This window comes from Bidens hawaiensis, unplaced genomic scaffold (genome assembly GCF_021521415.1).
Source record: "Bidens hawaiensis isolate Kalapana, Puna unplaced genomic scaffold, B.hawaiensis_p1.1 tig00037740_1, whole genome shotgun sequence".
Taxonomy (NCBI): domain Eukaryota; kingdom Viridiplantae; phylum Streptophyta; class Magnoliopsida; order Asterales; family Asteraceae; genus Bidens; species Bidens hawaiensis.
Window position 1 is genome coordinate 144,782 of NW_027496609.1, and position 22,703 is coordinate 167,484.

Consider the following 22,703-nt stretch of genomic DNA (forward strand, 5'->3'; position numbering starts at 1 on the left):
CACAATTTACTCATATTAATATAGCTAACATATATTTTATAAAATTTGTTCACAGTATATAGTTTTAAATATTCTTTTGCTACTATTATTTTAAAAACAAATAATATATTCTCATTGTTAACTAATAAAATCTATTATAATTATATTTATAATTATAACTATAACATGATATTTAGTTATAAGTTATAACATAAGATAAATATCGGAGCTTGGTGTTGCAAAGGTATCTTTAATTTTTTAAATGTCTTTTTTTTTCGTTTTTTGTTTAAAGTATGTAATTTTTTTGTTTTATTTATGGTACCGTAATGAACGTAACCAGCACCGAACAATTACGCATCGCTCGCCGCCACAACGTTCGGATTTACCTACCGGGTACCATAACGAACATAAATGGAATTCGTGTCGACTCGCGGACGCAACAGGCAGCACATACCAACCGCATGCACGTTAAGGCGGGTATTATGTGTGTCATCACATCTACGTATTTGACTTTCTGAACGTAACAATATTTATTAATTTATTATAATATTGTATTAATTTATTTAAATAGTTGCCAATAAAAAAATGAGTTCCCATTTACATACAATGACAGCCGGTGTTTAATATATACAACCAGATTGAAATATGATCATGGTTATATACTTATATATATATATATATATTCAAGAATTATAATCATATCAAATCAAATGGTTATATAACCATTACTGATTAATGGTATATGTCTTGAATCTGTTACATCATTGGTTTTTATTATTATTTTTGACTGATGCACACCAACTGTTTGTTTAAATGCAGCACTGAACTCCAAATCATTAATAATAATAATTTCTTTAATGGATCTTGATCAATCTTCTTCAACACACAGTGGCAGTTCTTATTGTAGAACTAACTCTGAGACTTCAGGGTTGTCTGAACAGTTAACTGATGATTTTAATAGCTGCTCATCAGATACGAGCAATTCGCCGGTATGCTGTTCGGGTACTGGAAGATCATCGGATTTCCGGCCAACCCTTTCAAGATTCGGAGCAATCGGATATAATAATAATAAGCTAGGAAAGGATCATAAGCTCGGTGATCAGAAACCGACCGATTTGGGTGAGTTTTCGGTGTGATTTAGTTAGTTGTTTATTAAACTTTTTACAAAGTTTTCATCAGAATGATTTTCAGGCATTTTTGCAAAATAAATCTTATATATTTTCGAATCTAAAATGATATGATCTTTGTTACAAATTTAGCGCAGGAGTTAATCTAAACATCCATTACATTCATGGAAGTTGAAATCTGTACGGATTGTACGGTTTTTGTAATCTTTTACTTTCTTGATTGTTTAGCGTGTTAGGCTAAGCATACTCCCTCCTAAACTTTCATTTCTTTTAACATTTTTAATTGACAAATTAGTCCCTTGAACATTTTATAGTCTTTTAAAATTTCAAATAAAAAGCTATTAAGTTTATCTTTTTTTCTGTCTTTTTGTGTTTTTTGGTAGTATTTTATTATTAATATTATTATGATCATTATTATATTTTCAATGTATTATTCTATACCAACGTAAATTATCAACAACAATAATATTAATAATGAAAATAATAAGTGGGAAAAACAATTTGATATTATTCTAAACTTAATAGTTTTTTATTTATATATCAAAAAAAAAAAAGAAGCTAAAAAGTGGAAAAAATAATTTCGAGGACTAATATGTAAGTAATATTTGTTAAAGGAAAGTAGGCAGTAGTAACTGATAGAAAGCCATAAGAATAATTGAATAAAGAGGCTAACATCTCAAATTTCAAGATTTTATTTTGGTTACAATATTACTTATAGCCTTATCAAATATATTATGAGAAACAGATTCAACATACTAAATTATTGGTTAAATCAGTGGTTCTATCAACTTATAATTTATTTAGTTAAATCAGTGGTTGATTTTTACATCAATTAATCATGCATACTGCAGAGCTAGAAATGATGAAAGAAAGATTTTCAAAGCTTTTGTTAGGGGAAGATATGTCGGGCGGTGGCAAAGGAGTCTCAACTGCTGTTACCGTCTCCAATGCTATAACAAATCTTTATGGTAACTCGTAAGTTATATATTTTATTTTCTTCAACAAATAAGTTTTTCTTATCGTTCAACTTTTGTGCATTGTAGTTTCGGTGTTTGGTCCTCACCAGAGGTTAGAACCGTTGTATCCGGATAAAAAGAAGATGTGGAAAAGAGAAATGACTTGCTTACTATCTGTATGTGATTACATCGTTGAATTCGTCCCGGCATCACAAAACTTACAAAACAAACCATCCATGGAGGTAAGTATAATCCCACTCATAGCAGTATGTTTTTGTAATAAAGTATAGAGTATAGTAATCCAAATAATACAAAAAATATTTTTTTTGCAATAAAGACTTGCCTGCAGCTGCCAATATTACTTAGCGATGATGGAAATGCAAATTTAAAAAAAAAAAAAGGAAAGAAAACAAAACCTGTTATCTTGATGTTTTTGCATTGTCGAAAAACCGGTCATTGTTCTTAAGTAAATTTGTCTTGAAATTAAGCTTTAAGTTCTTTTAAAAAAATTGCTTGTATATGCAACTCTTTTGTGGCATTCATGCAAGAAAATTTGTTAAGTTGACCATTCATGATTATTATGCATTTTCTGACAGGTTTTGTTTGAATAATTTTCAGATGATGATGAGTCGGCCGAGATCAGATATAGATATCAACCTTCCTGCGTTAATTAAGCTCGATGCACTTCTCATAGTAAGACCATTACAAGATATATGTATAAACTGTCTGATAAATGGAAATATAAACTTTGTGCTTGACTTAGGGTATGCTTGGGTCGTTTGTTCGGCTCAAACCAGACAAAAAAAAAAACGGAAATTCAGTATATGGGCTTTTGAAAACATTCAGTCTTGGCTTTCATGATGGATTCAGTTGTCATTTGAGCTTGGAAATTTTGGGTCGAAAAAATGACCCTTGACCCAAAATAATGAATTTGAGCTTAATCTGAGGCCTATTTTTTTTTTTTTTTTAAATTAACGATTAACTGATTAATACACATTTGGGCCTAATATTTCTGTGCTACACCATTTATTAATTTCTTATAAATTATTAAACTTTTAAAAATAAAAACTATAATCCATAAGTTCGGTAACAAAATACAAAACTGGTTTTACGGGTTTGGTTTGTTGTTCACTTATAGAAGTCATTTTGGTTTTTACGGGTTTGGTGCAGTTTTTTTCCAAAATGATTACATGCAAAACCGTACCGAACCGAACCGAACCTTAAATAAAAACTAAACCGTCGGTTTTGGGGCTGGGCTCGATTATTTTGGTTATTTCAGTTACAGGTCATTATTTCGGTTTCATACACACCCCTATACCGCCTATTCTTGAAAAGCAAGCATTCATATTGTATTTTAGTAGAAAGCTTTTCCTTGGACTATTGTTAAAATGGTTCCTGTGTTTGCATTATAGGAAATATTGGATAGTTTCGAAGAAACCGAATTCTGGTATGATGAACAAGGAAGCATGTCGGGAAACTTGCGAAGCGGTTCATTCCGTGGAGTTCCTCAGCCTCAGAGGACTGAAGACAAATGGTGGCTCCCACTTCCCTGTGTGCCTGCTGGCGGCCTCTCGGAGACCGCCAAAAAACATTTGAAACAAAAACGTGACTCCGCAAATCAAATGCACAAAGCGGCAATGGCAATTAACAGCAGCATTCTTTCTGATATGTCAATCCCGCATTCATATATCACTTCTCTTCCTAAGGTACTTGTTTATTTGTTGTTAAGTTAACAATATTACTGCATTATTGAATATTAAACTCTTTAAACATGTTTGTTTTTAGAGTGGAAGAACTAGTGTAGGCGATACAATATACCGATACATGATTTCTACAAACAGATTCGCTCCTGATTATCTTCTTGATTGTCTTAACGTAAGCTCAGAACACGAAGCACTTGAGTTGGCTGATCGTGTTGAGGCCTCGATGTACACATGGAGGGCAAAAGCATGCTCAAATTATCCAAAATCATCATGGGAAACTGTTAAAGAACACATGGAGGGTGACAAGAATGTGGTCCTAGCCGAACGAGCGGAAATTTTGTTGTTTAGTTTGAAACAACGGTTCCCCGAACTTGCGCAAACAACACTGGACAGAAGCAAGATTCAATACAATAAGGTAAGTACAATGGTACTTGATTTGTCTTACAAAGTAATCATAATGATTTGAAAAGGCTATATTGTTTTCATTTGTAGGATGTGGGCCAAGCTATATTGGAAAGCTACTCAAGGGTTTTGGAAGGCTTGTCATATAATATTGTTGGTTGGATTGAAGATGTATTGTTTGTAGATAAATCAATGACAGACCAACAAGAAGAATGTTAGGCTCTACTTATTTTGACAACCAAATCAGGCCGGTTCAAGTTCCATCGGTCCCAAAAACAGAACTTATCTAAAGGTTGAAAATTGATTCCGGTTCGCTGTTAAGTTGGTTTAACATGTGGATCTAGTCTGGTATTCAAAACATTGTATGTAATTAGTTATTAATCTGCTTTGTTTGCAAGTTGTTTCATAACCCTAGATTAAACATCTTCGATCATATTTGTTGCAATAGCTGAAGCATGCATAAGTTTTAATTGCATTACATCGTCATGACAACAAAAATTGTATTCTTATTATTATTTTATTTTTTTCTAACTTAGTTAACTCTTTTGGGCCTCTATGTATACTTATGCTTACTATTACTATAAATAATTACCATCGCAGACGCTGCCACCGCCACCAAGATCTCAACCCTCTCCCAGTCTTGATGAAAATTAAGAAATTCGAAAAAGAACAGGAAAGAAAAAAAAAACAAGAGATCTTTCTCGCTTCTTTATACACCCTGCAAATCAACAAACAATAGCTATAAGAGTGCTATATAAAATCACGAATCTGATCTTGTGTTTCTTGAAAATAAAAAACTAGATTTTTTTGGAGTTCAGTAAGATTAAAGATCATAAAATTGGGACATTAAATACTCCAAATATAAAAAGATTCAATTTATAGTTTAAATCAATATTCAGTTTTTGAAGAAAAACTAGAATCTGGACTTCAAATCTGCAATGGCTTTTCAGAATATACAGAACTTAAATAAAAATATATAAAATACATTTGATATTAAAAATCATAAAAAAAAGATGGAGAAATAATACAAAATTTAGAAAATGGGCACATGGTATTTGCAAAAGGATATAAAAATTGGAACACAGGTACAAGAAAAAGTTCAAAAAATGCAATGAAAATGCAAGTTAAAATCTAGATAACAGGGCCATTTTGATTTATTTCTTTAAAATCCTTTAAATTTTTTCTCAAAATATAATGGGACGCAAGACTTCTCAACAGAAACTGCAACAAAAATGTGCTACTAGAATTTAAGAACATGAAACAATAATGTCTTTAAAATCCTTGTAATTCTTCTCAAAAGAAGATGAAAACTAAAAAAAGACTTTCGTTCATTCGGCCAGACAGTTGAAACAATGTCATTACTTGTTACAAAAATACGACATCTAATAGCATGTGATGCATCCACTTTCATGAAACAAAGCACAAAGCATCTAGAGCAAAAATAGTCAAATCCAAATACAAAATAGTCAACTTTCACTACATGTAATACAAGTTTATTGCGCTAGATTCTACCTGATCAAACAACAGTAATGCACAGGTGTATGTGAGAGCAAGATATAAATATTATCCAGCTCAGCATTCCTAAAGCATCCAACAAAACAGATAACTGCTGACCATTTTTCTTTTTTCTTTTACACATATTGTTGTTTGAGTCGGTCAAATGATATCCCTATATATACAACAAATCACCAAACCGTACAGTTCAGGACTGAGCAAAAAAGAATAAGATCGACCACGAAAACTGCTCGTTGCTGGTTAGGAGGCTGACCCAAAATGGTAATTTTACAAGTTAATGATTACCTGAACCCGGGTTTGACTTTGACTTTTGGAAAGTTATAATCAGTTGTCGTCGTCTATAGCACCAATGTAAGTCAGATCCATCCTCCTAATCCTAACCGCACCCTTGAGCCAGCTTGACGCCTTGAGATTGCCATGATCGGTTCCCGCAATTGCGGCTGCGTTTATGGAAGACGGGCCGGACCCTGCTCCGTCTTCCAAAAGGGTCCATGGGTCAGTCTCTATGTCGGAATCGGGTTGTGAAGATGCAGGCTTGCTGGACTTTCCTGGCCCGTTTGAGATGGCGCGCTGACTATTTCTAAGATTTCCAGAATGTGGCCCGGGAAGTGATACACTTGATTGTAGAAAGTTTAGGGCGGAAGGCGGGACATTAGGTGGCTGGCACGAGATTGAGAATCTTGCAGTGTTGAAAACGACTGGCATGACGGTTTGAATCCGCCATCTGACTGCATCTGGTAACTGCATGCCATCCAACTCATTCTGTACAATTTAAAAATAAAATAAAATTAAGATAGATAAATGCAACTATTGTTATCAATGCATTATTAAGTGTTTGCCAATTCAAAACTTGGCTAGGCTTGTAAAACGAACTGAACGAACACAACCGAAGCATGTTCTTGTTTCCTCGCTTAACTTTAACCACACAACGATTGAACGCGAACAAAGTTTTCTTGTTCGTGTTGTTTCGCAAACGGTATAAATAAGCGTATCTAAAAATAGATGAACTAACAAAACTAAGCTAAAACCAATCAATCATCATACCCAGTATTTCCCACATATAGCCTAAGCTATCAGTAGGGGGTCCGGGAGGGTGGGATGCAGACAAACCTTACCTCTATCCCTAAGGATAGAGAGGTTGCTTCCGGCGAGACCCCCAACTCTACCTCTATCCCTAAGGATAGAGAGGTTGCTTCCGGCGAGACCCCCAACTCGAAAGTAAATAGATAAACAAATAAAATAAAAATAAAATTATATAAAATAAAAAATAGCAGTATATAAATAGTAAACTAAAACAATATGATATTAGTAAGTTTCAAGCAACATTTCATTATAGAAAGACTAAAACAAAACCAAGGTAAAATTAAGCAAATAATACTAAATAGAAAATAATATTTTAATAGTAATAATAATGATGATGATACTAATAATAATGAAAACAACAACAATAATAATAAAGGTTATAACAAGAAACAGCCCTTCCTCCTAAAGGTCATTAATCTTAATGCTACGTCTCCTGGAACTCCTATCCTCAACCATGTCCTCAGAGAGGTGCAAGTCTAGCAAATCACGCCCAATCCTCTCATCCCAAGTCAATTTGGTCTCCCTCTACCCCTCCCCCCCTCTATAATAAGAGTTTCCACTGATCTAACGGGGCTAAAACCAATTAATAAGTAAATGTGAACAACAATGTGTTGGGCTTAAAAAGTTACAAAAACTATACTACATTGTACTGGGCCTAAAAATTAAATGAATATATCGGCAATTGCAATCAGACAAGCTTAAGGAAACATAAGTAACAAGCGTAAAAGAACGTAAACAAACGAACATTATTGAACAAACGTAAACCAGCGATCAAGACATGCGTCGTTTAACTAAAAGACCAAAAAAAATTTGTTCATGTTCGTTCATTCATTAAATAATCAAACATAAATGAATTCCCCCCACCAAACGGTTTACTAAACGCTAAGTTTTTTTACAAGACTAAACGAAGTAATTAAGCATGCTTATTGATGAAATGCTTTTAGAAGACAAAAACACCCTTGTATAACTATTTCAAAAGGTGACAATTAGATGAAAGAAAAACTAAAGGGTATTGTTGTCATTTTACAATATACAAACCTGTAAACTTTCTGCAACTTCACGATCATATGGACTCGAGTCCCTAGAACCTTCAGGGGTAGACTTAGAATTAAACTTTGACCTGAGCCAGTAGGGATTTGAGGTGCTCAAGAGTGCATGTAGAACCAATAATAAACGATCATAGAGACTTTCACCCAGATCAGCGGTTGCAGAAGTTGGATTACAAAGATCTGCATCCTCATGAATAACCCTACTTCCAAGAAGACGAAGGACCACCGAAGCTAGCATGTGCCTCACATTACGAAATGATGGATCCCTGACAAATCAAAGACATGGGTTTATAAAAATGAAAAGTTAACAAACCTCATGAAAAGTTAACAAACCTCTATCTAAACTTACCCATCGGCACAGATTGAAGGAAGTAATCTTAGAAGTAGCTGTAAACGCAATGATATCGAAGCCCGTAACGCAGACGGGGACGGCAGCATCATTTCAACAGGTCCTGCGGGACGTCGGGACAATGCAGGACTACCTCCTCTTAAACCCTTACGGGTATTCACTTTAGTCACAGGTCCTTCAATGGAGCCCGCTTGTTTATTAACTCCATGAGTAACATTACTTATCTGCTGTTCAATATCATTCATCTGCTTAATTATATCATTAGCAAAAGTAACCCGCGAGTCATCTGAGCTTTGGTCAATGCACGGAAGAAGTAATTCAATTAACGCTTTTTCAGTCACGTGCTGTTGACTAACTATAAAGGCTTCAACATCTGAACCTGGCCCAAATGTTCTAGAAGCATGTCGTTTTGTGTCAGGCCCATTTCCATCATCAACTACCTCCCCTTCCTCAAAAGAAACCGTCTCAAACTTTCTCTTGTTTCCCTTTTTAACGGGCCCGGGAATTGAAGATGAACCACACCAACCCCACGGTTTTGAAAACTGAATCTTGGTTGACAGACCTTTACTCTCGGCTATATTAATTAACCGTTGTCGGATAGATTTCCGACCAAACAGAACATCGTGACCTCTTAAAAACCATTTTGCCTGCTGAAGTACACCGTCCTCTAACAACCTCCCGAGACGGTGCACTACCTCTGAAAAAAGAGGAGCAGCATCCGGTCTCACCAGCAGTCGGGTCAACACCATCTGAATAAAGTTATTTTCATTCTCGGAAGTCCCGGCACTTTCATTGTTTGGTGATAATGATCTTAAAGCATCTACTAACGAAGTGTCACGGGTTTCAAGTTTTCCAATTAGGGCTTGCTCGTTTAATAACAGTCTAAGCTCAACCCATTGCCAATGAAACTTTGCCGGCTGCAAAGTGTAAAGAATATGAACAATCTTATCACGAAGCTTCATCTCATTTAAATCAGTGTGCCCGGAAGCTCGATTCATGTCGTCGTGAGAAATGATTTCGTTGGGTAATTGACAATCGATGATGGAGTTTAGAAAGACTCGGGCTCGTAGAGGGACAAAAGCAGAAATTTTTGAATGCGTATCGGGCCCACTCGAGTCCAACATGACAGCAAACTCAGAGTCACTAGTGTCCGCTACTACAAGATCATATAAAGTAGCACATTCTCTCATGCATACATCACGAAAAGGCAAATGCTTTATAGCTTCACTAAAAGCCGATTTTAAAGAATGAAATAACTGTGAAATGTTGTCACGGGCCATAACATTTGCATTAAGAATGAACCGTTTCCATACCAAAAATCCTAAAATTGCAAAAGCAGGTGGAAAAACAAGGTCAATAGGAAGCATTCTTTGAAGTCTTGTTAACGCTACAATGGAAGATTCACCCAAAAGCTCAACTATAAATCCATCGGAAACGGTCCTGCAGTTCCCAATAAGAACCCTAAACCAATGAACTGAAACTTCAACCAAATTATCAGTTTTGAAATCGCTTATAGACCGTACATGCCCGTTGGAATTAGACCGTGTGCTCTTTAGAAACTGTATCACATTTATCCCATCTTTTAATCTCAAAACAGTTACCATTCTTTCAAGGGTAGTTATACCTTGAAGAACAGCTTCAATAACAAGTGCAGAAACCGCACCTGTCATTTTAGCAGCTTTTGAAAGCATCGGGTTTTCCGACATCGAGTCACATGTTTCAGGCGAAAGTTGTAGTTGACCGCGGGAGGTTTTTGGAGGCGAGAAAACTTGGGTTAATGCAGAAGAAGCTTCGGTTGCAAGAGCAATTTCAAAAACCCGACTTTGACGTTCACCAAGTGCATCTTTTAGCAGTGACAAACATGTGAGATGAACCCGTAAAAGGTGCCGTGCAAAGTTTAATGAAACCGGGGTTATGTCGGTAATCTTACCAATCACCTGCCCAATATTACTAACAATGGCAGAAACCGCAAATGCTACTAAAGTCGGGTCGCCTTCTTGGGCCGCCCCACCCGTTTGTCTCATGCAATCCAACAGCCCTTTTACAACCTGTTGGGCTATCGGGTGCATGTCATCAAGTTTTTCAACTGTCGGTTTTTTCATTGTAAAAGCCTTCTTTTCTTGACCATGAAAAGCAGGAATTGCTTCATCTATAACCCTTTGAACTGTATCGCGCATGCTTACCCCGACCCGTGAAATTCGAACACCGGTTACTTTTTTAAGTAAAAAATCATCAAAATCTTGAACGCCTGCGGGAACGCCAAGTGGGAAACCGAATTCTCCATCTGATGATCTTCCAGATTCAAGTTCCATAACGAGTCTTTTATCAGCTGTGGGCTTGAAGGTTTTTATCCAGTCAGCAACAGTTGTCACGTGGCCATATTTCTTTAACATCTGGCGGGCAAAGACTAAAGCTGCTGAACCAGAAACCCGTCCATTAGATGACATAACTGCCGAAGCACGATGCATCATGGAGGATAATGTTTCCGGTATAAGATTGGCTGCAGCAAGTACGTTCTCATACCTGCACAACAGTTTAATAATTCATATCGAGAATCTTTACAATATAAATATAAAATTAACGCATACAGCATTACAAGCTACAAAACTGTTATATTCAATGATTTAGATTATTGTAATATAAAAATGTTTCTATAATCATAAGTACCTAATTGCCTATAAAGATTTACTTTAAAATTAGATATAGAAGTCGATAAAGAAGTCTGTGGGACGAACCACCAGTAGGCCTGTGAACAAACCAAACACAAACAAATGTTTTGTCCATTAAGCTTAACAAATGAACATGAACACATGTCTTGTTCGTTCATTTAGGTTCACGAACATTAGTTCCTTTATGTCCATTAATTCTTGTTTGTTACGTACATTTATGTTTATCAGTTTACATTTATGTTCCTTAATTTACATTTAAGTTAATTTATTTACATAATCATCTAAATTTTTTAGGCCTATTATAATTTAGTCTAGTTTTAACAATATTTAGGTCCAATATACTTATGTTAATATTTACTTTTAATTGGTGTTAGCTTAGTTATGGCTCATCTATATTTAGTTATGTTCATTCACTAGTGCTTGTGAACTGTTCATTTAGTAACGAATGAGCATAAACGAACACACTAATTTTCTTAACAAGAATAAACCGTTCTTTTATTGTTCGTGCTCGATCGTGATCGTTTGTTCCGTTAAAATTAAATGAACAAACACAAACATGCTATGTTCGTGTTCGTTCAGTTTGTTTGCAAGCCTAGCCACCAGGTCCGTTTGCAAGCCTGTTCGGAAAAAAAAAAAACTTTTTCTCCAACCTGGACCTAATTTGACCCATTACCCAACCCGTATTGTAAAGAGAGAGAACCTTCTGAGAGATGACAAAATAAACGTCTCCCCAACCGTACATGGTTGGTTTTCAACACTCCTTTGTACAATCATAACATTCCTTCCACTATGAACTGTAGGAATCGGGTTGATAGAAATTTTAGGCAACAACCAAACAAGAAACCGGGCTGCAGAAGCCAAATCATCACAAACATCCATTAAATACAAGATGGTTGACAACTCATCTTCACCAAGTTTCCATTTTGTCAACCCTTTATCATCAACCCGAGACAAATTCCTACCAAACTGCCCAACTTTCGGTGCATTCTCAGTAACCTTACTAGCCTCGTCAACGAGCTGCCTTACCGTATCCATCAACCACACAACAACGACCCGTTTTTCATCTAATGGTGCCCGTTTTAGAGCATTCCCAATGGAAGAAACATCTCCCAAATGAGCGGCTTTAATTGAATCGTTTGTTTTTGAAACATCAGGTTCATTACCGTTTGCATTTCGGTGGTGAGGACAGTTTACTCTGCTATCACATTGATGACTAGTGGATGCACCCTGGCTACCCTCGATTCGGGCAGCGGCTAACTGAGCCAAACTTGAAGTCTTGCGGACTGTCTTTTGTCTGCCTCGCGTGGCTTGTTTGACTGGTTTGACAGGTGGCTCAATTGCTCTAAAAGACTCCATTGATTTAAGAGTAACACCCTTCTTAACCCACCAAATGTCTTCATCATCAGAGAGACATGGACTCTTTTCTTCTACTTTTTGTCTTTTAGCTCGTCTGCATTCTTCACATCCAGGTGTTCCTTCACTGGTCACCATTGACCCAGTGGGTCGTTTAACACCCTGAGACTCGTCGGGGGTAGAATGGGAGCTTGAAAAATGAAGCAAAACGGCAATAGAATCCATTAATTCTTCAATCTTTTTATTGGCATTTTTATTCGATAACGAATCGAATCCTGGTGATGGTGATGGAAGTGTTTGCCACGGATCCTTTACAAACTTTTGATGGTTTTTTTGCTTATTTGCAACGGTACTATTTTTTGGGTGGTCAACAAGTTCATGAAGCAAGAGACGCCGTTCATTTGAGTAAATATGCATGGCTTCAGATATAAGAGACGCTTCCGCGATTTGTGCTTCTTGGAGTGCACCTTGAATGTATGAACCAGGAAGATGTTTCAAGAGTTTATAGTGTCTCCTCTTTCTGTCAAAGTCAACCACCGAGGCATTCCAACCCATGATTCCACTAACAATAAGCTCCCTCACGTATGCCTGAGGATAGAAAAGTCCTGACCGAATGAGTTCATTCATGAGTAGCTGAACACGTTTAAAACCTTCCCCATTTTGGGCTTGGTGTTGATCAATCCAGCACACAACGATATCATGTAGCGGTCCTGGACTTTGAAAAAAATGTGACAGGTCTTTGACTTTTCTAATGCCGTGTTTTGACTTAGACCTTCGCATGTTTCTTAATTTCATTTCTAGAAGCCGGGGTGGCAACATATACCTGAGAAAAATCTCGTTTCCCACTGAATCTAATCCCATGAGGCGGGCCCACTCGAAAATCCCGAAAATCACAAGTGGCCCACTCGCAAATAAAAAACACAGAACACATGAATGAAGACCGTGTTGTACCAATCCACTTCAGAGATGACTGTAAACATGTGCTGACATCAGCAATCCACCTTTTATCAATAGTTTCATCACCAAAATCTTCAAACATACACTTATAAGCAATCGTAATATCTCCATGTACAAGAGCTTTATCTAGCTCATGTAGTGCTTTCGCCACATTATGACCCGAATAGCCCGGTTTTGCAGCTCTTGAAAGATCGATGGCACGTTTCTGAACTGAATAAACAACCGAGTTAAAGGATAACTGTTGCTGCCCTTTATTCCCACCTTCACCACTTACACGTGTGATTAAACTACTATCATTTGCTGCATTTGAAACCACACACGAAGGAAGCGGAAAGCAATTTTGGGCAACAAAAGTATCAGGGACTGCGAGTATTAAATACCGAAGAATTTCAACCAAAGCCGAGATAGTGTACGCCCTTCTTGAGTTATCCACGAGATCTGAACCACCTGGAGACGGTTCTTGGATAAACCGAACCGCTATTCCCACAAGGGTATGAACGTAATTTTGAGATAAAACCATAGTTTCGATAACAACATATATGATAGGAAGTAGCAATTGCAATACCACAAGTAATTCCTTCTCCTGCAAATAAAAAGTTCATTTCTTTAGTTTGAAAAGAAACGGGTCAAAAAAACCAGTTTGAGCCAAACTTGTTTAGAGTCGGTACCTGCAGTTGATTCAGAACCCAGTCAATGATTAAAGAAGGGAGAAGCAACCCTTCGGCATAGTGCCACTGTATGAGTCGCACCACATACCACCACTTGAAATGCAAAGATGGTTCCTCACCATCAACTGCTGACACCGAGTCATTCTTGTGTTGGATGGACCCACCATAAGCAAACTGAGGTGATCGGTCCTTAACATGGAGGGTAGAATGGGAATTTATCTTGTGGACAAATTCATCCAAAAGTTGCTGTAAATACTCAATAACATCTTTCGTCCACTGTTCTGAGCGAGAAAGCCGAGATTTATCAGGTGACGCTGAAGACGTACTAGAAGATCCGGGTCGAACCTGCATTAATACATGAATAAATAAATAAATATATAAGGATTATGGTACATGTGTAATAATAACTTGTACCTGATTAAGATATGTAACTTTGATAAACCAAGTTGCCCTTAGTAATGGCACGTTGTTTCTAATAAGAACTTCAAAAAGTGCTTTCTTTCTATAACCATGAGGAACATGATCCGCCAGTGACCGCAAATGTTTATGTTGTTGGGACAAACCCTGTAATGCATCAAAGAGTTTTTTAAATACAAGGGTAGTAAGATAATTTAGTTATCTCATTAATAACCGAAGAACAAACCTCGATCCATTTCTTTCGAAAATCTTCGCCACTGGCTTTCTGTTCTGGGAAAGCACCTGGCTTACTCAATAAATTACCAGTAAGAGGTACACCATAAACTTGACCAGCCTGCATACATAAATATACTTCAAGCATTCAATTTAACAGTTATATGATTATATAATAACTGGCTGAAGTAGTAACACTATATAGATTGCAGTACATATCATAGATGGAAGCATAAAGCATAATTAATACCTTGCGTTTTTGAGCACGAGATTCATTGATTGCTCTGTGATATTTTCTGATTGCCTACAGAATAGTATAATGTGTCGAGTCAGAATGATGTGATAACTGAAAAGACTCAAATTGTAAAATATTACCTCCTTGCACTTTAGAATAACGGGCTTGGTGAAAGTTGAAATCTGTGATAAAGATATCTCTCTGGACTCCTGTAAAAGCACGCTTAAAACAGTTACAAATAAATATGGCATCACTGACAGATTAACCCATAAATAGTTCCTACAGCATACCTCAAGTCCCTCAACTGTCTCTCTGTATCCAGCAAGCACATAGTCCTTTGTAAGCGTCTCCTCAGGACAGTTTGTAGTTGACGGGTGAAAATCAGGAGGTGGAAGCCTAGCAACAAAAGGATAATAATTCAATAACAATTTAAAAGTACAATTTTTTATGCAAAACCAGGAAAAAAACACATGCTTCTAATATCAAAATAAAATATAAATCTTGTGGAAGTACTTACTGATCCGCAAATATAGAAGAATATAAAAACTACCTTGAATTCAGGGGATCTTTCTCACACTTCAATTTGTATGGTGCAAGTTGTGAGGAACGTCTATAAGATAAAAACAGGAAAGAAATATATTACAAGACGATACATTTGCAGAAATATATTGCAGAAGATGCATTTGCATATATGTTAAAGAGACGAAAACTAAATACCGATTTGATGAAAAGTTAGCAGGAAGTGCAGATGACTCAGCTCGAGAAGTATCTCTGCCTAATGAGCCACCAACCGCACTGTTATTGACTGCACTAGTGCAGTTGGTAGCATGATACCTTTGCATTGCTCCAAACTATGGCCCGCATACTGTCTCACACATTGAATCACTGCAAATTGCCATGTTAATAACGTTTAATTAAATACTGCCAATCTGTTGTCTCCGTATACAAAGATTATTTGCAGAAGCACCTTCCACCAACATGCGTTTACTTATTAGATGACGCGTTGGCACAATATGAGTTCCTTAAAGCTCCAAAACAAGTATATCTATATCACGTAACTAACCTTTGCATAGTCAAACGCAAGGTTAAGTATTGATATAAATGATGAAATCTTGTTGGAACTACTAAGGAGCTGAATTTCAATCAATGATGCTAAAGGCAAAAGTTTGATACATTTGAAGAACTACCATGTTACGCACCATACCTAAACATAAATCCATATAATAAATAAAGTGATCCATACAATACTCTTATTAACTTAAATTCCAAACTAAGTTTCCCAATAAAACTAGAGTTAAACATCATCACCTACCAAAAACATCCTCTCCACACCGAGACATTAATTAAGTAAAAAACAGAAATTGGACACCGTGCGTGTGCCCAAAGTCAGATATTTTGTATCAAAACTTGTGAGCAGCACAAAACTACACATACAATGCATAAACCTACAATTTTAGTTTCAACTCGATGAATGCAGATCAAAGAATATAAAGATATACAAGCATAATTAGGTTTTCATCACTTAACAAAACGGGATACCTTCATAGAAATGCAACGAACTTTCAGCACCGTTTCATTTAGGGCACGCGAGCTTTTTTTTGTTTCAATTATAGTTATTTTTTTACCTATTTGATAGGTTACCATAATGATATGGCGTTGTTCATTAAAAAAGAGAGAACATTAAATGTTTAAAGGTTTCAAAAATCAAATATAACAACCACGTAAATAAAAAAAGATTAAAAAAAACAATCGGCCACCTTCCACGTGTCAAAAATAAAAAGACTTTTATTAAAAACATTTTGAAATAAAAGCATATGACTAACACATATGAAGCATAAACCTAGAACAAAGTTATCAGCTCAATAAATGCTGATCAAATAATGCCAATATCTCCAAGCATAATTAGGTTTTCACCTCTTCACTCTTAAGTCCACACACTACACAAGTTTTTAAAAAGAAAATCATTACAATAACCAAGCACATGCATGTATGCCCTAAAATCTAACCTATGATTATAAGCAAGGTTTAACACATTTTAATAATTAAACATGTATACAATCCAAGCATAATTAGGTTTTCACCTCTTCACTCTTAAGTCCACACACTACACAAGTTTTTAAAAAGAAAATCATTACAATAACCAAGCACATACACGTATGCCCTAAAATCTAACCTACGATTATAAGCAAGGTTTAACATTTTTTAATAACTAAACATGTATACAATCCATCAGTCACTGATTATCACAGAAACCATTAATCAATCAACAACAGCCGTACTAAAAACATCAGCTTTATTCACAACACAGCAATAAAATTAACTTAATTTGATGTATTTCATGTATTTATACCTCCATTTCATGTATTTCTAAGTAAAAATTTCAGCCTAAATTTGATTTTAAATATTAACCTAAATTAACCGAAACCGAAGAATGAACTGAATAAACCGAACCAAACCGTAAGTTTTACAATCCATCAGTCACTGATTATCACAGAAACCATTAATCAATCAACACTCCAACAACTGTACTAAAAACATCAGCTTTATTCACAACAACAACAACAAAATTAACTTAATTCGATGTATTTCATGTATTTATACCTCCATTTCATGTATTTCTAAGTAAAAATTTCAGCCTAAATTTGATTTTGGATATTAACCTAAATTAACCAAAAAAATTAACTGAATAAGCCGAACCGAACCATAAGTTTTACAATCCACCAGTCACTGATTATCACAGAAACCATAAATCAACCAATCAGATCACAATACACACACTGCAACTGTACTAACAACAACATCAGCTCACACGCAACACAACAACAAAATCAGCTTAAATTGAAGTCAAATTGAATCGACTAGATGAGTGGAAACCAGCCGTACCTTTGGAATCGAGCAGAAGATTGACGAATAAACCCTAAATCAAGTTCGAACCATGCAGAAGAGAGTTGCCGTAAGTTCGATGACGGAAAATTAGGGTTTGTGATTGAAGAGAGTGAAATTAGGGTTTTGAAGAAGGGGAAAGTGGACGATGTGATAATTATGAAGCTGAATTTGTTTAATTTGATTGATAATAATAGTATTGGTGAAGAAGATGAAATTAGGGATTTGAAAATTTGGGGAAGATGAATCGTGTATATGTGTGTGTGTATATGCAGATATATCAGATACATTGGGGCTTTGACCCACTTTTTCATTTTTACTTTTATTATTTTTTTTACTATTATTATTGTTATCGCTAGTTTTTTATCCTCGTATTACGGGAGTCGTTCTGCATTGTTCGTTTATAATATTTATATATTTTTCTAGATTTTAATTTTATTTATTATAAGAAATTAATAATATAATTAGGGTTTAATGAAGAAAGAATTTCACAAATAAATTTGATGCTATAACCCGTTTTAAAACTTATCTGGGTTTGGTGAGACCTATGACTCGCTTATTTTTTTTACAAAATTGTTTCTTAATTATAAGTAACATATATAAAGTAATCTGGAAGCTTGAGAAATTGTAGGAAGCAACCAGAGAGCTTTTAAAGGTTTCATTTATATATATTTAATATATATATACATTTAAATCGAATATTAATTTTTAGTACATTCCTATTTTATAGGATTTTCATATCAAATATTTGATAAGATTAATTTTTAATATATGAGATGTTATATAACCCGTTTAAAGGCTATCTGGGTTTGGTAAGACCCATGTTCGTGAATTCGGGTCAAATGCATGAGAAACCTCTATTTACAAATAAAGCAATCTGGTAGCTTGAGAAATTATAGGAAGCAACCAGAAAACTTTTAAAGGTTTCGTTTATATATATATTATATATTATTATTATTATTAAGATGATGAACAAATTAGAGCGGTTGAAATTGAATTGAATGTGTATAGGAAAGGGTAATCTTGAACGTTTCGCATTAAAGATATTTATGTATCACGTATGAATGAAAGAGTCTTTCGGAGTCAAAGGGTAATTATATGCGTGGATAAGCATTAATGATACAAACAATTAATTAAAGTCGAGGAAATTCGGTTACAGGTGCCCGCCCTAGAGGAGTTGAATTGGGAATAGAAAGACTTTCAAAGTCAAAGCAAAGGCATTCATTTAGCAGGAGTTTATGTTGTAGAGAGGATTCATTCTGGGATCGCCCTATCTCAAGCAGCCGCTACTCACTAAAGTTTATGTGAGAAACCAACATGTTTCATGGCTTTTTGAATAGGCCTTAATTACGTCGAGTAAGGATTTATCAGAGAGGGGATTGCTTCTGTAGTGATGAGTGCTTAAAAAGCATAGCTAATCACTAACTTTGGCCGGTTGTTTTCATCAATCTCCTGGTATGGATGGCGATAAAACTCGAACCCGATGGGAAAACCCGACACAATTGGGACGGGTAATACGATCCATTAGGGTTTGGGACGAGTTTGAGATTAGTTTTGAAATTTTGCATGGGTTTGGTATTTGAAATATATTCGATTACCTGATAACATTGACCCATTTACCCGATTATATACCCGATGTGCCCGACACAACTTTTATATATATTTATCTTTAAATATAAATTTTATTTATTTATTTTCCTGTTTTATCTCCATTAGTTTCTAATTGTTCCACGTTCCTCTATTGATTAATTTCCCATTTTCCATATAATTGGCACCTGTACATTGTTCTCAAAACAATAGGCAGGCAATACACAATTGGATCGCTATCAGTTGATTAATTTATTTCTAAAAAATATTTCATAAGTTTTGGGTCCATATCCGAATAACACTAAATAGTTTATTTTTACTTTTTATCACTTGTGTTAATAAATATATTAAACTCGATTGGAAGCCCGATAGGCATCACCCGAAAGTAGTCATTTCATCAAGTACTAGACTACATCAAATTCTTTAATACTTTAAAACAACCAAATTTAGGATATGAAAACCTAGGTCACATTTTAGTAGCATGTGATGCACTGGCTTAGGACCATTTGGTCCACCAAATCTAATTGAGTGAAGTTAGAATCGGAAATAACTTATGTTTGGTTCAATAAGATAAGGTTGAAATGGAATTCTTTATATCAAACTCTTTCACTCACAAGAATTAAGTTTTCTTCCATGTGTTGATGAAAGGTATGAATTCCACTGGAATCCATTATATTTGACTTACATGTCCAGTGGGGCTTTAAGGAGCGCCAAATCTGATGTGGTCCGGCCTTAACACCGCACACACTGTATCAGGGTGTTAAAGCCAGGACGGTAAAGGGTGAGGCTTTAGCACGTTAACGGGACAACAAATGATAAAAAAATGGGGTTCAAAGGTTTTAACAAGGAAATGATGGGGCTTTAACATGATGACAAGGCTTTAAACAACAATGTGGTTTTAAAGTGGTGTGCTAGTTAAGGTTCCACTACATACAACGTGGTGCTTTAACTTGACATTTAAAGCCTCAACACAACAAGTAGCCTAAAATTTGTTTCAATCTCAATAGTCATATTTCATTATCATAAACTTGTTTTTTTCATTTCTTTCACTAAAATTAAACCAAATAAATAGATTACTTTAGAAACCAAACCAAACCAAATTGATTCATAATTCCAAAATCCGAATCGAACAAAATTCGTATTTCGAGTTAGTTTTACAAATTAACAAACAATCAAATGATCAAAATCATAAGTAGTGATAACAAAACCCTCAGAAATCAAAATAAGAAGCAAGGAGTTACATAGTTGTCGGAAAAACAATAGTTCAACTTTCATTAATCGTTAGTTTTGACAATGATCTACATTAAAATGGCTTATAATGTTATTTTTTTTATTATTGATAATTATATGTCACATGCATGTCTCTTAACACTTAATGAACCATCTTAAGTCGATAACAAATGCTCATTGCATATCAAGTGTTCATATATATGAAGTCCAAGAAACGCAAAAAGCTCACATGATGGATATGCAACATTAGATATGTTGTAATCCTAAAAGAAGTTAAAACCAAAGCTACATCTTATACAAGTTTCTATAAAATGGGATTTTACAAAATACAAAAGAAATTTCATAAATTTTAGCCAAAGTTCTCTAAATAAATGGCTTAGAGATTTAGAGAACCATCATACAAAAGTGTACGCTCACAAAAATGGTTATAAAATCTTTTGAAAAGGACTTGTTGATCTAGTTACATTGGAAACTCAATAACAAGTCCAAATCCATATAAAATGGCTTGCAAAACTGGACAAGACCTGACACAGTGGTCAAAAACACAATTACCCATGCTATGTCGATTAGACGTCCACGGTCGATGAATCGGGTCACTAGCCAGGTGTTGCGTTCTTGTGCCTATAAATAGAAGCCACTGCAACCCATTTTTCTCGCCCATATTGCTCTAAAATTTTATATATAAATACTTAATATGTATATCTCTTTAATATTCTTTATATTTGACATCAATCTAAAGAAAAGAGATCATGAAGAAAAAACAAATAAAAAAGGTACGAGGTTCTACAACACCATTCATATTCTTTGTATAAGAGTGGGGGCATCACTAGTGTGGTGCTAGTGATTTGTTTGTAATTTATTCATCACTAATTAATTGATGATTTGAGAGAAGAATACTATCGTGATATAGTGTTGTTTTATTGTTGAGAATTTAACCAATATCTTAATATAGTGCTATAACGTTTCACAATCTTGACATAGTGAATGTTTGTAGAAGTGTAATGACATACCATCTTGGAATAGTATTGAAGAATGTGATAACTACATTGGCCTATGCAATGTTGTACCAACGGTCTCTTCCGTTCAAGAGAAACATTTAGTGGAGTAACTACTGAAAAGAGAATCAGAGAGAAAATGTATGATGACTTAGTTAACATCCATTTAAACCTTTATAAATTGATTTTACCATCTCTATCTCTTTAACTCTTCACTTATTTGCTTATTTTACTTATTGAGTTGCAAAAGAGTCTACAAACAAAATTAGTTTTCTTATAACAAGTTAGAAGGTTTTAAAAACCTATTTTGCCCCTAGGTTTCCACAATAGAGTTGCAAAAATGGAATAAGATCCAACAAAGAAATCACATGTCAACTCAAGATGAACCGAAATCATATGAAGAACCATGTCTTCAAAACAAACGTGTTCCATTCCATAGTCATCAAAATCATTCCATAAAAACTTTGTTTCTAAAACATCAAGTGTGAACTGTTGGAAAAATAGAATATTGTGAATGAAGATTAATTATAATAATTAATATTAAACTCTTCATATAGTCATGAAACTCTTGAGTAAAGCCTTTTTATGACAATTAATTAGCTTTTATTAGATTATTAAATTCTAATTAAGTAAATTTTAGTCACTCTTAACTCTTGTATATATAATAGGCTATGTGCCTTATTTGAAAAAAGCTAGAAAAAATACAAGCTATAAAATTCAAAGGAAAATGCGTGCATGCAAGAAGAGTTGATGAAGAAGAAAGCTTTAAAGGCTCATATGTTAGAAACCTATGGAGATCATGAGTTTCCAAACCTATAAAGATGAGTTTCTCTACTTAATTCATTTACTTCTTTATTCTATTATTTTTCCATAAGTTCTAACACTACACTTTAATTACCCCGATATAACCTCGGGTGCGTGGACATCTCCGGCAGCACTAACTGCTTCGGCTGTTGTACCATGGGAGACAGACGCGTTATCTTATGTAAAGGCGTAAAATCTGTTTTAAGGGAAGCGTATTGAACACGTGCCTCAGCCTTAACCGTCAACTTTTGTTTCATTCATTTTCGCAGCCAAAGAGACTACTAGAAGTCGTTGATGTGGTAAAAGTTGCTAAATAACAAGTTGAAGACTTTATCATTTGAAAATCTTGAGTTGAATCATTTAACATATTTGTTACGTTATTTCATTGTTTATTTTATTTTAGCTTATGGTATTTTTACTACCTTTTCTCATGTTAATAACGAGAGTATCGTTATTATTTGTATTAATTTTAATATCAAAAGTGTCTCATATTCCTACAATCTTAAAACAGATTTACGAGAGATTGTTA

The 22,703-nt window shown here is 35.0% G+C and overlaps 1 protein-coding gene and 1 pseudogene across 2 annotated transcripts; one reads left to right on the forward strand and one right to left on the reverse strand.

Annotated features, from left to right (window-relative positions):
* The first annotated feature begins 833 nt into the window (after positions 1-833).
* On the forward strand, positions 834-4,386 carry LOC143589708 (rop guanine nucleotide exchange factor 2-like). The gene is made up of 7 exons (XM_077070396.1): positions 834-1,098; positions 1,958-2,074; positions 2,150-2,304; positions 2,681-2,755; positions 3,475-3,768; positions 3,848-4,180; positions 4,258-4,386. Exons 1-7 carry the CDS (start codon positions 837-839, stop codon positions 4,384-4,386), a joined length of 1,365 nt encoding a protein of 454 aa, XP_076926511.1. The 5' UTR covers positions 834-836.
* Positions 4,387-5,592: 1,206 nt separating this feature from the next.
* Positions 5,593-17,690, reverse strand: LOC143589704 (mediator of RNA polymerase II transcription subunit 12-like; annotated as a pseudogene). The gene is made up of 13 exons (XR_013145331.1): positions 17,559-17,690; positions 15,393-15,560; positions 15,226-15,285; positions 14,966-15,071; positions 14,816-14,884; positions 14,691-14,744; positions 14,454-14,561; positions 14,225-14,374; positions 13,811-14,155; positions 11,533-13,725; positions 8,164-10,686; positions 7,804-8,080; positions 5,593-6,444 (listed from the first exon to the last, which is right to left on the reverse strand). The product of XR_013145331.1 is annotated as a mediator of RNA polymerase II transcription subunit 12-like (transcript).
* Positions 17,691-22,703: the final 5,013 nt, after the last annotated feature.